This window comes from Danio rerio, chromosome 16 (assembly GCF_049306965.1).
Source record: "Danio rerio strain Tuebingen ecotype United States chromosome 16, GRCz12tu, whole genome shotgun sequence".
Taxonomy (NCBI): domain Eukaryota; kingdom Metazoa; phylum Chordata; class Actinopteri; order Cypriniformes; family Danionidae; genus Danio; species Danio rerio.
The window spans coordinates 31,551,579-31,568,094 of NC_133191.1; the positions used below are offsets into that span (position 1 = coordinate 31,551,579).

The following is a 16,516-nucleotide window of genomic DNA, read 5'->3' on the forward strand; positions in this document are numbered from 1 at the left end:
AAAATATGTACATACTGTTTATACTGTAACCAGAGGGGAATCATGTGACAATGAAGTTTTAATCCATGCGCAGCTTTATTTAGAATCATCAGACAGGTAATGGTCAATCACAGGAGCAAACGGATAGGTAAAAAAGGCAAATTCATATGCGTTGTCAAGTCATTTGCCTAATGGTCGAAACAGGTGGCAAACAACAAAAACAAGACAAGGGTCTAGGAACACGGAAAGACTAGACTAGGAAACTATTTGTAGTGTACCAGTAACAAAACTCAGCTACGTGTGAGGGAATGTGAGCTTTGTATATAGTCTGTGTAATCAGTCTTTAGGTTTGTAATCACCAGTGACCTGGAAACAGGTGTGTGTGTGTGAGGTGCATGACGGGATTTGTAGTTCAGGTGACAGAGTGCATGTTTGCAAGCGATCTGCAAACCTGAATCACTGGTGTTCGTGACATATACATTGTCTACATTGAATCTTATTTAACAGTTTATTTTAAAATATGAAAAGTAATAATTTTATGTAAGGAATCACCACTGAAATTACTGAAATCGCATACCTATATGTTGCTTTGGATAAAAAAAAAAAATTATAGATAGCATGGTAATGATTTTAAACATGTAATGAACTGCCTTTATCTCAATAGTCAAGCCTGAAAGTATGTAAATATATATATATGTACAAATGTAATTATTGGATTTTGAGTATGTATTTAGTTTTGAATCTACTGAATATTTTTGAGGAGATTTGCTGTCATGTGATTGGCTGATTAGATATTTGTGTTATTAAAAAGCTTATCTAATAAAGTGGTTGGTGAGGGGATATAGCAATTAATTTACAATAAAAATGCATATCTGAGTTTATATTTCAGTTCAATTATTGCCAGAAAGTGCAATGAGGTCAGCTCCTATGATAATGTCGTTATGATATTTGTCTGTTATTTTTGGTCGTAGTGGTTTTTCATGTCTGTAAAATGTCTGTTTCTCTCCTCTTGTGGCATGTCGTATATGTATGCAGTCGCTTAAAGCCAAGCCACACAATTAAGCATCTCGTAAAGTGTCATAATAAATTCGCTCTCATATCTATTAGACTTTCCTTTCCATCAACCATCAGGCTATTAATGGTGAGGGTCTTTGGGCATTGTGCCAACTACTGTGCCCACTGACATAAAACAGGAAAAGGAAATGATCAAGAAACACCAAAAACATGGGGCGGATATTTATAGAGAGGAACTCACCCAAGAGAAACAGTGAAACAGAGCATTATTACATAGACTGACGCACGTGCACACACACTTCCCACTCACACACACACATACACATGGTGGTCTGGTGGACGGAAATGAGGCCTTTCTTGTGGCGATGATTTTATTTTTCTAAGTGTAATTAAACTTTTCTTTGCAGTCTACCTCAAAACGGTTTGCTTAGCTTAGAAGATTTCCATGAGCACACATTCTTCTCAGATCTGTTATTAGTCATGGACTCGCTCTCTTTTTCTATTCTGTATCCATTTATCCTTTTGTTTTCCTCCAGTCTTTGGCATTCATCAGTGCTTTTCATAATAGAGTGAGGATGTAGATCGCAATATTTAAAGTTGGCCTGTGGGCCAAATCCAGCTGTTCACGAGGTTATCAGCAGACACAACTATGCTCAACAACATTATTATTGTTTTTGACCATTTAGTTGCAGTTGTCGTGTCTACAGTGTGACCATAAGATGCAACAGGACAAAACTGCTTCCTATTTAATTTAAAAGTCTGGGTGCACTGTGGATGCTGATCATGAGAAGATTCTACGTCAGATCAGTTGCTTGCATTGTACATATTGTTTCTGCAACTTTTATTTCAATCACAGTTAGTTATCTGATTTATAAACGTTCAGTTTTTAAAAATGCAATACATAATAACATAGAGCAGATGTTACTTGATATAGCCTAAGAATGGTTAAACAAAGCTGATTTTTCTTTAGATTTTAACTAGACAAAAGAGAAAGGTTTGCAAACAAATAGTAATGTAACAAACAGTGCAAGCAAACTAATGAACTGAATGAAGAACATGTCAAATCAATCAAACTACAATCAACCATATTGATAATTGTAAAAAATATTTAAATTCCTTGTTAAATTTTGTTTAAAATAATTATGTTTAACATCTCTATCGGTCTCCTATTGGTTTTAGTCATTTTGTTGTCTATGCAATTTTTTTATTTTATTTTTTGGTTTATAGAAGTAGTTGCTAATTTTAGTAGTTGCTAATTTTGTCTTATCTATGATGAGAGTACATACTATTTTACTAGTTATTTTGCAAGATATTGATATTCAACTTAATGTACAATTTAAGGTATTAACCTAAGTTAATTTGGGGTGTTTTCAAACCTAGACTTTCTCACACCTAGTCTTGTTTGTCCTGTTAGCACGGTTCGTTTGGCATATGTAAAAACCTGCAATCGTACTCGGATCTGCGCCAATTGAATCAGTCCGAGATCACCTTAATGAGGTGGTCTTGGCTCGATTGAAACAAACTCTGGGGCAGATCGATTGTAGTGAGAAAGCAAAACGATCCAACAAACTAATGAACCAGGTTATATCACAGTGCTTTATGGCAATGTACTAGCCATATACAGTTGAAGTCAGAATTATTATGTCCCTTGAATTATTAGCCCCCTTGAATTATTAGGCCCCTTGTTTATTTTTTCCCTAAATTTCTGTTTATCGGAGAGAAGATTTTTTTTCAACACATTTCTAAAGATAATAGTTTTAATGACTCATTTCTAGTCACGGATTTATTTTATTTTTGCCATGATGACAGTAAATAATATTTTACAAGATATTTTTCAAGACACTTCTGTACAGCTTAAAGTGACATTTAAAGGCTTAACTAGGTTAATTAGGTTAACTAGGCAGATAAGGGTAACTAGGCAAGTTATTATATAAAAATGGTTTGTTCTGTAGACTTACGAAAAAAAAGTGCTTAAAGAGGCTAATAATTTTGACCTTCAAATGGTTCATAAAAAAAATTTATACGGCTAATAAATAAATAAAACAAATATAACTTTTTCCAGAAGGAAAAATACTATCAGACATACTGTGAAAATGTCTTTGCTTCGTTAAACATCAAGTGGGAAATATTTAAAAAGAAAAAAAATTATTATAATAATTTAATAATTATTTATTACATTAATTTTAATAAATATATCTAAGCTAATAATTCTGACTTATATAATTCTGGCTATATGTAGATAGAATTATGAGTAGGGTGGTATGTCAGTCGTACCGGTAAATGTGCGTTTCATCTCGAATGCAGAAGTAAAAGCATACTCAAATATTACCGATAGCTCATCTGTTTGGAAAATTGGCTAAAATTATGAACTGATATTTTTTCCATGTGACCAATGTGAGGAGAGTTTACTTGCATGTGACTTGTTTGAATTATTTTGGTCCTTTTAGAAACTTTCCCGTGTGAAAGCGAGCTGCACCAAGAACAAAAATAAATATTGTAAAACATTTAATCCCTGTTTATAATAAAATAAATGTTTTAATCCCTGTTTCGGAACAATACGATCAATCTACAGGTGTGAAAGCACCCTAGCCAAGTTAGGTTGAATAGAAAAGTCATCGGGCAACAGTAGTTTGTTTCATAGCCAATTGAGAAAAAAAAAATTTATTCTTAAGCGGGCCTTAAGCTTAACCTTTAAAATGATTTTTAAATATGTAAAAAAAAATATATATATATTTTTTTATTTTAGCTAAACTTAAAGAAACAGGCTCATTGTGAATACATTGCCCAGTATACATTTCTGGAGAGCACAAATTATGTGTATATAGGTATATATGTCTGCATTTTGTCTTTAAAATAAACGCTTCGGTGCGGTATGACACAGCCAACGACTTCTGTTTCTTTTTGCTCCACCAGCTCACTGCTTACCTTCGTGTGAACGGCTTTTCCGCTATTACCAGTTTGCCCAGTGGCTCGTTGCATATGTCAGCAAATGAATGGTTAAAGAAATGGTCAAAGAACGGTTCCAAAAAGCAGGTAAAACAAAAACAAAAGGTAAAAAAAATGAAATGAACAAGTAAATAACAGTGTGATAACGTGGTAAGATACGAAATTGTGGTAGAAATCAAGTAGCCGTGGCGTAGTCAGTCAGTCAGTTAGTCAGTCAACAGCAGCCTCTGGTGGATTTACACTAGAACAGCAGGTGTAAATTGCAAGAGAAATTTGAGATCTGAAAAAGCATACACAGCGGCGGATGGATTCGCGAAAACAAAAACTACCTAAAAACGTACCTCCTGGGATGTATTTTACACTGTCCAGAAATGTATACAGGGGTACGTATCCATAATGAGCCTGAGTTGAAGAAATTTGACTTTTATTAAGAAAAATTTGTGAAAAATTCTTTGCTCTGTGCAACATCACTTGCCTTAAACTGCATATATATTTAAGATGATAGTTCATTACTAAACATCTTTAAATCAAATCAAACTCATAATTCATCAATATTTCCAGATCATTCATTCACCCCTGGTCACTTTTTAGAAGTCGTGCAAAGAATTGTGGATCTCTTTCATGCAGATCTTTATTTATCCAACATCCCCTTAGTCCCTTTGTTTCTCTCCCTCTCTGCCCCTAAATGGGCATTTCTCTGGTTCTGTAGTTTCCCCCTTGTGTGAATGCATCGCTGCCCAAATGTAGGTTAATGACTTGAACAGTGGCGCTGGCAGGAGGAGCACTTGAACAGATAACCCTACCCTGGAGATTTATTGGCCATGTAGTAGTGGACTTGGACTTGTGCTTGTGCATGAGTCTGTTATTGTTCTGTAATAGCCCCTTGGTGCCGAGGAGAAAAGAGCTCTCGATCCCTGCGGAGCTTTGTGTAAATCATCAGTCTCTTTTTCAGTATCCTCCTCTGTTCTTCTACATGAAAGCATCGCTCTGTTCCTCTTCGCTGTAGCAGGCGCTGAAATAATCAATAAAAAATGATAAATGACGACCTGGAGCACAGCCAAATGTAGAGCACTTAGTGTGGATCCTGGTTTTCTTGGAGCTGTTGGTATAGAGATTCAAAGTGATGCAGGACTTTAAAAACCTCACTCTTTAACTTTGCATCTGGCTAATGAAACCATATCACACTTTTCCTCACAGAATGGAAACCTACATCTTTATAATAACATCTTGTGATTTAGACATTACATCTTAAATTGAGGCCTTGAGACGAAGAACCATATAAATCCATATTTTCAAATTTTGAGTTTCAAGATTTGTTCATTTGGATTGTGAACATTATATATTCTTATTTTACTTGTAGACAACAAAAGCTTTTTAATTGTAAGGAGATAACATTTTTAAAATGCATTTAAAATGCAGACTTTTGGTCACACAAAAATATCCCCAAACTGTTTCTATAAGCAAAGTTTACACATACAATTAATGTCACATAGTTATCTCATTTTTTATTTTTTTATTTTTGGACTCACGGTTGTTCGTCTCATGTTCTCAATTGTAACTTAACTTCATAAATTGTGTATATAACTATATATCTAATTGTTCAACTTTAAATATCAAAATGCAACTAAGAGTGGTTTCACACCTAGACTTTTGTTTTGGTACCTGGTGCATTTTCCCAGTTAGCACGGTTGATTTGGCATATGTGAATCCAGTAATTGCGCTCGGATCTGCGCCAAAACAATCGGTCCCAGATCACCTAAATGAGGTGGTCTTGGCTTGATTGAAACAAATCAAGTTTACTCTAGAGCGGATCGATTGTAGTGAGAAAGCAATATGATCCAACAAACTAACAAACCAGGCTTTATCACAGTGTATTATGGAATAGAGAGATGCATGAATACCTTATAAAGATATTGCAGACCCAGTATGACTTTTGCCCAAGCTTATATATACTTAGTGACCCATGTCTCTTAAGCCACATGAATAAAACGGAATCACAGTGGATACAGAGCTGTCTGATGCTAGGCAGACGGGTGGTTGTTAAAAACTGGAAATCCTCCAGTCGACCTCCAATTTTTGAGTGGATCTCAGAGTTAGGACGAGTTGCAGCTTATGAAAAACTCCCTATAGTTTACATGGAAGAATTGAAATTTATTTTGATAAATGGGGAAAAATTCTAAATTTCTGTGACCCACAATGTTAGCAAACATGTAACGAAACAAAATAATAATTAAGTTTAACATATTAGCAACCCCCCCCCGTTTTTTTTCCCCCTTTTCTTTTTTGTATGTGTTTTGGTTTGGTTTACTTTTGCAATTTATATAACGTTATTTATCTACTGTATTTATTTATGTTGTATTGTTCTGCTTTTATGTTAATGCTCTGTATTTAATATTCATCTGCATTATTTGAAATAAGAAAAATCTATAAAAAATTCAAATCATAAAAAAATTAAGTGAATTGAACATAAAACAATTAAATTGGCCCTAAAAAAACTCAAGCATTGTGTTGTTTTAGCTCATTTTGAATAAATAATTTGAACAAACAGCAAACTTAATTTTTGGAGTATTACAGTTTTACAATAAATGTCATTGAAGTTTTCTATGTCATGTTGCTAATTAATAGCTAGCCTTTTTTATTATATCTAACAATTGTCACTCTATATCTAACAAAGGTATTTATATCACAGCTGAGGCTTTATATGTCACATTATTGCTATATTTCTCTCGATTGCGACTATATCAGAGTTTATACTGCTAAAAAAAATAAAGAGAACACTTAACACAATGTAACTCTAAGGGTCCCCTTTATTTTTGAGCAGTATATTTAATTATTTCATGGTCTGATGACTTTTTTGATTCTGATTGGCTGAAAGGTGCACAATAAACTTGTTTAATGCGCTGGTAGATTCAGTCAGTTTTAATGACCATTCAAAATGTGCTAGAGCCAAAGACATGTGCTTCACCAAGTAGCTGATGGAGCTGATGGAGCTGGATCTTGCAAAATATACTATATATATATTTATATATTTATTTATTTATTTATATATTTATTTATTTATTTATTTATTTATTTATTTATATATATATATATATATATATATATATATATATATATATATATATATATATATATATATATATATATATATATATATATATATATATATATATATATATATATATATTTTATATATTAGCCCCCCTGAATTATTAGACTGCTTGTTTATTTTTTCCCCAATTTCTGTTTATTGGAGAGAAGATTTTTCCAACACATTTATAAACATAATAGTTTTAATAAATCATTTCTAATAATTGATTTATTTTATCTTTGCCATGATGACAGTAAATAATATTTTAACTGATATTTTTCAAGACACTTCTATACAGCTTAAAGTGACATTTAAAGGCTTAACTAGGCAGGTTAGGGTAATTAGGCAAGTTATTGTATAATGATGGTTTGCTCTGTAGATTATCGTAACTTGGCGAATGAGTACAGAAAAAGCAGGATAATGAATGGATTACTGTACATTAAAATTTTAAATCAACTTTGCATCAGGCAGATCTTTTCCTTCACATCTTACATTTAAAATCTTTGAACACATGGCAAATCATTAAATTACACAACCATATATCTGAATTTATATTTCACAAATATGACATAATTTAATTGATTTACCAAACAGGGCAAATTTGAGTGAGAACGCAATTCAAAAACAGCATTAAAGGGTGTGCATATTTCTGCTGGTGATTTACTGACAACATGCAGATTAAAAAGAACACTCGTAAACATCTCATTTACATTACATAAGCAGAGTCGGTGGTCATAATGTGGGGGATATATTTGACTTTTGTTCTCTACTAGGGGAAGGGGGGCTAGACAAATATGTAAGGGCGCTTAGAAAATTACCAGTATTAATTACATCAAACCCTTGATTAGCTTGTTCTCGTGGGACACTAATGAGAGAACTGAAATACGGCACTGTCTCTGGAAAAATGGGACCACAAATAATGCAGGAAAAATCGGCTTGTGAAATCCAAGTACATTAAAAAGAGCTAGAGGACCAAAAATGAATGGTTGCAAGAAGCTTTGATAGACATTACATTGCATCTTCCCAGATAATGGTTCCAAGTTGTCATTCAATTCCTAAAGCAAATTAAAAACAACATTGCTTGGCAGACAATAATGTATTCAAATTATGTGTCCCTTTTCCTCGCATTTCAAATAACTTTATATGTGTGGAAAAATATCTTTTTCCTTCTACCATGCACTCTCTGTTCTCTGCAGTGCCTCTTATAGCAACAACATCTGCAGCCATTTCAAGTGTAAAATTTAATCTGTGCTTTATTGTGTGTTAAATAAAACCAGTGGCATAAATACCAATAATTTGAGGAGCACAAATATGAGTAAATCACATTTGCCTAATTCATTTAAATACTCCCATAACATTTGATAGTAATTCTTCACTGCACAATTATTAAAACATGACACACCAAAAATACAGTTTGGGCTAACAAAGGCCCTACATCTCACATTTGTCTATTTATATTTCCGATTTGTAAATTTAATTGAGGGCGACACGATGGCTCAGTGGTTAGCACTGTCACCTCACAGCAGAAAGGTCGCTGGTTCAAGTCCTGGCTGGGCCAGTTGGCATTTCTGTGTGGAGATTGCATGCTCTCCCTTTGTTTGCGTGGGTCCTCCGGTTCCCCCACAGTCCAAAGACATGTGGTAATTAACATGTGGTGAATGAGAGTGTATGGGTGTTTCCAAGTATTGGGTTGCGGCTGGAGAGGCATCCGCTGCGTCAAACATATGCTGAATAGTTGGAGGTTCATTCTGCTGTGGCAACCCCTGATAAAAAAGGGACTAAGCTGAAGGAAAATAAATGAATGAATTTTAATTGAAACCAATAAATTTTCTTATAATGAGACAATATCTCACAATTTATGGCTTTAGTTACTATTATTGCAAAATTATGTATTTTTTTTATTTTTTTTTTTTATTTGATCTCAATGGCAAAAACATGCTTGTTTAGAATCGCGTAGGTTATGTAGTATATATGCTGTTACTGATCAAATGGTTTTTCCATGTTACCCAGACGTGGCTATAGGGGCTCCATTCGCCGGGGAGGATCGTGGTGGCAGAGTCTTTATCTATAATGGGCAGAAATCCGGCCTGATGTTACAGGCTTCTCAAGTGCTGAAAGGCGACTGGGCCTCATCTGGCATCCCAGCAGGCTTTGGATTCACCCTTCGTGGAGATTCTGACCTCGACAACAACCAGTACCCTGGTGAGTAAAGGAAAAACCTCCAGTCTTTTCCTCTCTCGCTGTTCAAGCACGTTTCTGTTAAGACAATCATGCTGAGGAACTGATGTAAGCCAGGGAGATGAGATGCTGGAGGAATGAAATGTTGGAAAAGGAAGAAGAAAAACAGCTAAATACTGAACTTAGAGATCCAGGTTGAGTCATATTGTTGGTCAGTCCGCTGGTCATGTGCATGTATTTCCACTCAAAAGTGTTTACTTTTTCTTGCGCCTTCTTTTGTCTCCTTTTATGGTGGGATATTTTTTCTGCATATTTTTCTCCTTACTGTGTTTATTACAATTTATGTATCATTTTTTATTCAGAACAGTTTTCCATTGAGGGTGATACAATGTTTGAATCCCCTCTGCCGTATGAACCAGGTCAAATCCTGCGTTCATGACAGATGTTGCAGCTTGTTTTGATTGAGTTTAGTCAATTGGAGTTTACCTGAGAAGGTCACATCTTATTGAATGAACATTTAGATGGTTTAAAGTCGATCACTTTGAGACTGTGGAGATAAACATTTGCAGGTGACTGAACAAGCTATTTATAGCGAGTGAGTGTATGTGTGTGTGTGTGTGTGTGACAGAGATGGTTGTGTGGCAGATGTTGACTGGCCTCCAGATGAAGTTTCAAGGGTTCAGCTTTGGTTCTCTCAGCTGAATGACAAACAGACCCAGGTGTTTCTGAGCATCTGCGAGGAAGGGAAATGTCATGGATGTTAAAGCAGTTGCATTTTTTTCAGTAAAATGTTTATTTGGAAATGAAAGCTTCCTTTGAGGTGATGAACTGCTTCTCAAGGTGGATAAACATTTACTGTTTAAACGTTTGGGATTGGAAAGAATTGTTTCTGCCATAAGTATCCTCTGTTTGACAAGGCTCCAATTATTTGATCAAAAATACAGTATAAATTATTCATTCATTCATTTTCTTGTCGGCTTAGTCCCTTTATTAATCCGGGGTCGCCACAGCGGAATGAACCGCCAACTTATCCAGCAAGTTTTTACACAGCGGATGCCCTTCCAGCCGCAACCCATCTCTGGGAATCATCCACACACAGTCATTCACACACACACACACACACTACGGACAATTTAGCCTACCCAATTCACCTGTACAGCATGTCTTTGTACTGTGGGGGAAACCGGAGCACCCGGAGGAAACCCACGCGAACGCAGGGAGAACATGCAAACTCCACACAGAAAGGCCAACTGAGCCGAGGCTCGAACCAGCGACCTTCTTGCTGTGAGGCGAACGTGCTCCCCACTGCGCCACTCCGTTGCCCCCTTATAAATTATATAAATATGAAAATTTCATGACCAGAAGGACAAGATCTTGGATACAAGCAGCCAACATGAGTTTCCTTCGTAGGGTGACAGGGCGCACCCTTATACCGTAGATAGGGTGAGGAGCTCTTTCACCTGGAACTAGCTCACTAGCTCAGCCACTTCTCCTCCACATTGAGAGAAGTCAACTGAAGGGGCTCTGGCATCTGTTTTGGATGCCTCCTGGATGCCTACCTAGGGAGGTGTTCCAGGCATTTCCCACCAGAAGACCCAGGACACTCTCAAGGGGCTATGTCTCTTGGCTGGCCTGGGAACACCTCGGGATCCTCCCCTCGGAGGAGGCTGGAGATTTATTTCTGTTTAAAATATCTGTTATATTTACAGTCATTTTTAAAATGTATATATTATTCCTGTTTCAGTATCATTACTCCAGTATACAGTGCCACATGATCCTTTATAAATCCCTATAATATGCTGATTTGGCGCACAAGAAATATATTACATAATAATGTTGAATGCAGGTGTGCAAATTTGGACTACAAAAATGATTAATTATAGACTTAATTTACTTGATATTAAACTATTTTAGTATTTGTTTTTTTTCCAGTACAATTATCTTTAAAAAAAATAATAAAGACTTTTTTATTATTATATTTGTAAGAGGAAAAAAATCTGGCAATAAAGTCACAGAACCAAAAAAAATTCTATTCAAAGGGTAATTTTTTTTACTTACTTCTGGAAGATATTTGTTACTTGCAAGATGTTACTTAACTTTGATACAGTTCTATTTTTAGTTTAATAAAAAGTGTGGGTACTTTCAAGATGTGGCATGTTGGCTCAGTGGTTAGCACTTTCGCATCACAACAAGAAGGTCGCTGATTCGAGTCCCGGCTGGGTCAGATGGCATTTCTGTGTGGAGTTTTCATGTTCTCCCCGTGTTCTCGTGGGTTTCCTCCGGGTGCTCCGGGTTGCCCCCCAGTAAAAAAAACATGCACTACAGGTGAATTGAATAAAATAAATTGTCCGTAGTGTATGTGTGTGAATGTGAGGTTGTATGGTTGCTTTCCAGTACTGGGTTGCAGCTGGAAGGGCATCCGCTGTGTAAAACATATGCTGGATAAGTAAGCGGTTCATTCTGCTGTTGCTACCCCTGATGACTAAAGAGAATAAGCTGAAGGAAAATGAACGAATGAATGAATGAATGAGTACTTTCAAGTAAATATAAACACCTACTAAGCCCAAACTTTTGGTAGTTTACTTTTTGTGTCTGTGTTCATGCGTGTACGTGTGCATTTTCTAAAGAGATGGACACTACAAACTCTTTAATTTTGCCATTTAGCACAACATATCCTTCAAAGCGACCCTGATGTCATGAAATTATAATCAGTTACATACAGCCGTCTGTCTGTCCAAGTTCACATGACACAATGTGTAAACAAATAAATGAGGCAGATTGTAGTTTGATGAATATGCATGTGTGCTGCATTATCTAAGTCAAATTAGTCTGACATCACAACATCTGACTGCTGCAATTTCTATCTAACTGAAGTGTTTACATCACATTTTAAAAGCATGAGTTATTGCTTTATTGCAGTGTCCATACAAATGCAGTTTATGCACAACATATCCAGTTGAGTTGTATTCAGACTGAAGAGCCTGGGATCTTCCTGTTGTGTTGAAAAATAAAGACAATGCGGTTCAACCATGAGATTATTATTGTGAGCATCCCAACTAGGCTTAACATGCTGTTTGTGGATTAGTTTATATTGATACGAACTGCCCGAGTGAATATCCAGAGCTTACAGGACAACACAGAGCCGCATGTTCTCACAATCCATCACAGCTGCGCCGTAATCTTGTTTTGACTAACAGAAACATGAATTAACTGATTCATTTAGAAACATCCAGTGTGTTCCTGAAGCCAAAACTCTGCTGTAACGCCTCAAGCCTGTTTCAACTAAAACAGAGCAGCGTGTTCATTCTTTCTGTCCTTTAATCTCCGCTTTCATATTTTAATGGCATTGTAGGAAATCATCAAAGCAGATGCTGTCACATGCTTTCTTTAAAGAGACAGGAAGTCAGATGGTCCGGCACATGTGTGTGTGTTGAATGAATGAGTGTGTGTGGGAGTTTGTTCTTTCATGGCGACAGGATTGTCATCTTGAATATGCGCTAATAAAAGCAGATCCTTTCCATACTTGAAACACATCAGTGGATGGCAGAACAATCACACACAGGTGTACACATGCACACGCAGTGATGTTGAGCAGACCCGGAAAGAAAAGTGAAAGCCGGAATGGAGGTTTTCCTGTGTCTTCTCTCAGAAACTTCAGTAATCATTGATTAGTGTCAATCATAGAAGCCAACAGGCTTCAGTATATCACTGTTCTTCTGTGTGCATGTCCAGCAATGTGTTCGACACAGCTTACAGAAAGTGTGTAAATTGGTTGGTTCCTGTAGTGTTGGTGCTGTGATGTCAAAATCCACCACTGGTTTCCTTAAGATGTTTCTATGGGTTTTTGGAATGTTTTTTTTTTATATGTGTAAGTAAAGGTCTTTGGAAAATGTGATGAAATGTGGGTGTTATAATGTAAACTATACAGTCCCCCAGTTCTAGTATTCTCCACACCCCCTTCCCAATCGATCGCCTCACAACAAGAAGGTCGCTGGTTCAAGCCTTAGCTGGGTCAGTTGGCATGTCTGTGTGAAGTTTGCATGTTCTCCCTGTTCACATGGGTTTCCTTTGGGTGCTCTAGTTCAGTGGTTCCCAATCTTTTTCTTTGCATATATATATAGTGTATGTGTGTGTTTGTGTAATATCAATATATAATATGTATAGAAAATATAAATTAATCAGTTTTAACTTGTCTTGGCCTTCAATAAAACCAAAATTTAGGTCGGCTTTGTCATACTGTCTAATCTTTTTCTTCGCCTAAAGAATCACTGCATTTACATTTCTCTGCCATATTTGTTTTGATTTTGCCTTTACCACACGTTGGACAAGCACAAGTTATTAATTTTAATTATTTTTACTATTATGTTGGAATTTTAAGCATGTGTTTTGATTTTATTTTTGGTATTTAAAAATACATATATAATAGTAGGGCTGCTCGATTTTGGGAAAAATCATAATCACAATTATTTTGGTCATAATTGTAATCACGATTATTCAAAACGATTATCAGTTAAAGTCAAAATTATTAGCGCTCCTGAGAATTTTTTTTATTAATATTTCCCAAATTATGTTTAACAGAACAAGGAATTTTAACAGTATTTCCTATAATATTTTTTCTTCTAGGCTTATTTGTTTTATTTTAGCTAGAATAAAAGCAGGTTTAAATATTTTGAAACCAATTTAAGGTCAATATTATTAGCCCCCTTAAGCAATATATATTTTGATTGTCTGCAGAAGAAAATACTGTTATACAATAACTTGTCTATTTACCCTAATTAAGCATTTGCTTGTATTTTGAAAAATATATAGTAAAATATTATTTACTGTCATCATAGCAAAGATAAAAGAAATGAGTAATTAGAAATGAGATATCAAAACTATTATGTTCAGAAATAAGTAAAAAAAAAAAAAAAAAAAAAAAACTTCTTTCCATGAAACAGAAATTGGGCAGGAAAATGTTGCTAATATTCAGGAGGGCTAATAATTCTGACTTCAAGTTTATACATACAGTTATTTTCCACCCTGCAAAGAAATGAGAAATAAATACAATAGAATAAAAATATTAAACAAACTTTGCTTTAAGCATCTTCATTGTAAGAAAAACACTTTAGCTACAGCAGTCCTTCAGTCAAGACTAGTGAGGGATTTTCTCGTTGTTTGATTAATCATAAAAACAGGCGGCAGCAGAAATATTTCTCGCTGTCTCTTTAATGGTTTCTCTTTCACGTCTTTTGATCCTCAACTCGTTTGTTTATTACACAAATGAGGGTTAATATAAATAATCACTAAACACCGTGTTTTGACACATCTTTGACCATTAAAGCGCAAACGTTAAGATGACTTTAGATGTCTGCGCTCCTCTGCTCGTCTCAGTGTGCGAATGAGAGCGAATGCTGACCGGCCATATGCTTCTGACTGCTTGTGCGTGCTGCACACACACATAAGCACGCAGTCGTGTACAACTAATAAGGGGGCGGTATATGATGCAATAATCGTTTATCTAAATTAATGCTTTTTATAATCGCTTGAAATCGAAATCGGATTTTCGATTAATTGTACAGCCCTATATAATAGTGGAGCATTTTTATGCCTTTTTCTACCTCAATACTTATCATCTCCCGCGCTCCCCTTATAAACTCTGGCACCCCCCTTAGGGGGGCGCGGACCCCAGGTTGGCAACCACTGCTCTAGTTTATCCCACAAAGTGTGGCTGGAAGGGCATCTGCTGCATAAAACGATGGATGAGCTGGCGGTTCATTCCGCTGTGGTGACTCCAGAATAATAAAGGGGCTAAGCTAAAAAAGAAAATGAATGAATAGTTGAATGTTTTATTTTAAAAAAACCTTTTTCTCCCCCTCATGTTGTTTCAAATCTGTATTATTTATTTGTATTTTGGTGAACTGATTTAGTGGTTCCATTTTTGGACTGGTTTTGAGTTGTGTCACATTGCTTCACTGTCATCATGGACATTTACATGTACATGTATTTGTCAGATCGTTTTAGCCAAAGTGATTTACTTTTGATTGAAGATGCACATTTGATTCGTTGTTGCCTTATGTGGGAATCAAACCCACTGCAATTTCAAACTGCTGTAAATTTGACATCCAGGCTCATTCTGAAAACGTATCGCTATATACATTTCTGAAGAGCACCAAATACGTCCCAGGAGGTAAGTTTTTTTTTTTTTCAGTTTTAGTTTTTTTGAATCCAACAGACACCGTTGTGTACTCTTTTTGAGATCTCAAATTTCTCCAGCGAGTGCCATTTGCACCTGCTGTTCTCACATAAATCCACCAGAGGCCACTGTCAACTGACTGACTGACTGACTGACTGATCGACTTACCCACCCTTCTCTTTCCCTAAACCCAACCAATAGTGTTTTTAAAAGCACCAGTTGACCTGCCAACCTACTTCCCTAAACCCAACCGACTGTTTTAAAAAGCTATCTAAATAAAGAAAAGCCTTCGCCTGATTTTTACCATGTTTTCAGATTTTACCACATTCTCACCCTGTTATTTACCTGTTTATTTTATTTTTTGGCTTCTGTTTTTGTCTTACCCACTTTCTGGAACCATTTTTTTTACCTGACTCAAACCCCATCATTGTGGTCAACTTTGCATCTCAAGTCTGCCGACTTACATGCAGAGCTATTGTACAAACTGGTACCAGCGGGAAAGCCATCTGTAAGAAGATAAACTGAAAGCTGGAAAGGAACGCTACTGTCCTGTAGCAGTCATTTTAAAAATTAAATGCAGCCATATATACGTCTGGCTACATAATTTGTGATGTGCAGAAATGTGTAAAGAAGAATGTTTTCAGAATGATGAAATTTGGTCAACGGTGTCTGTTAGGCTGCTTTAAAAAATAATACTGTGAATATTTGATCGTTGTTTAAAGAAGTTTTAAAGATCATTTCTAAGCTACATTAATCATGCAGCATCTCATAGTGCACCACAAAGTAAGTGTTAACTTTCCGCTGAGAATTGTCCCAATTGAGAAACGTTCATGATTGTGTTGAAGGTTTGGGTTGATCAACAAGTTCATGCCCTGTCGCGGCGCTGAGCGGAGCATCTGGTGTGTGACACCCTTAAGCCATAGACCAATCACAGCTGACGCCCATTTGACCAATCAGCGCAGAGCAGACTCTTGGAAAGGAGATTTGTTTGAGACTTTAGGTGAAGTGAAAACTATATTATGCAGAAAATTTATGTCATTGGATTGATTTAGACCTATTTTAGCATCAAAACAATATCTTAGACAAAACAAAAACAAGTCTATATAGTTAGTTCTTTTTTTTTTTAAATCTAT

General features: G+C 35.9%; 1 protein-coding gene across 2 annotated transcripts in view; it reads left to right on the forward strand.

The window, feature by feature from the left end:
• itga8 (integrin, alpha 8) overlaps positions 1 to 16,516 on the forward strand; it is a 130,266-nt gene that overhangs the window by 40,721 nt on the left and 73,029 nt on the right. For both annotated transcript variants that reach the window (XR_012392125.1, XM_021466921.2), the window contains exon 13: positions 9,041 to 9,232. Coding sequence is in view for 1 of the 2 variants with exons in the window: in XM_021466921.2 (XP_021322596.1) it covers positions 9,041 to 9,232 (192 nt within the window). In the remaining variant the exon portion in view is untranslated. The remainder of the gene's footprint in view (positions 1 to 9,040; positions 9,233 to 16,516) is intronic.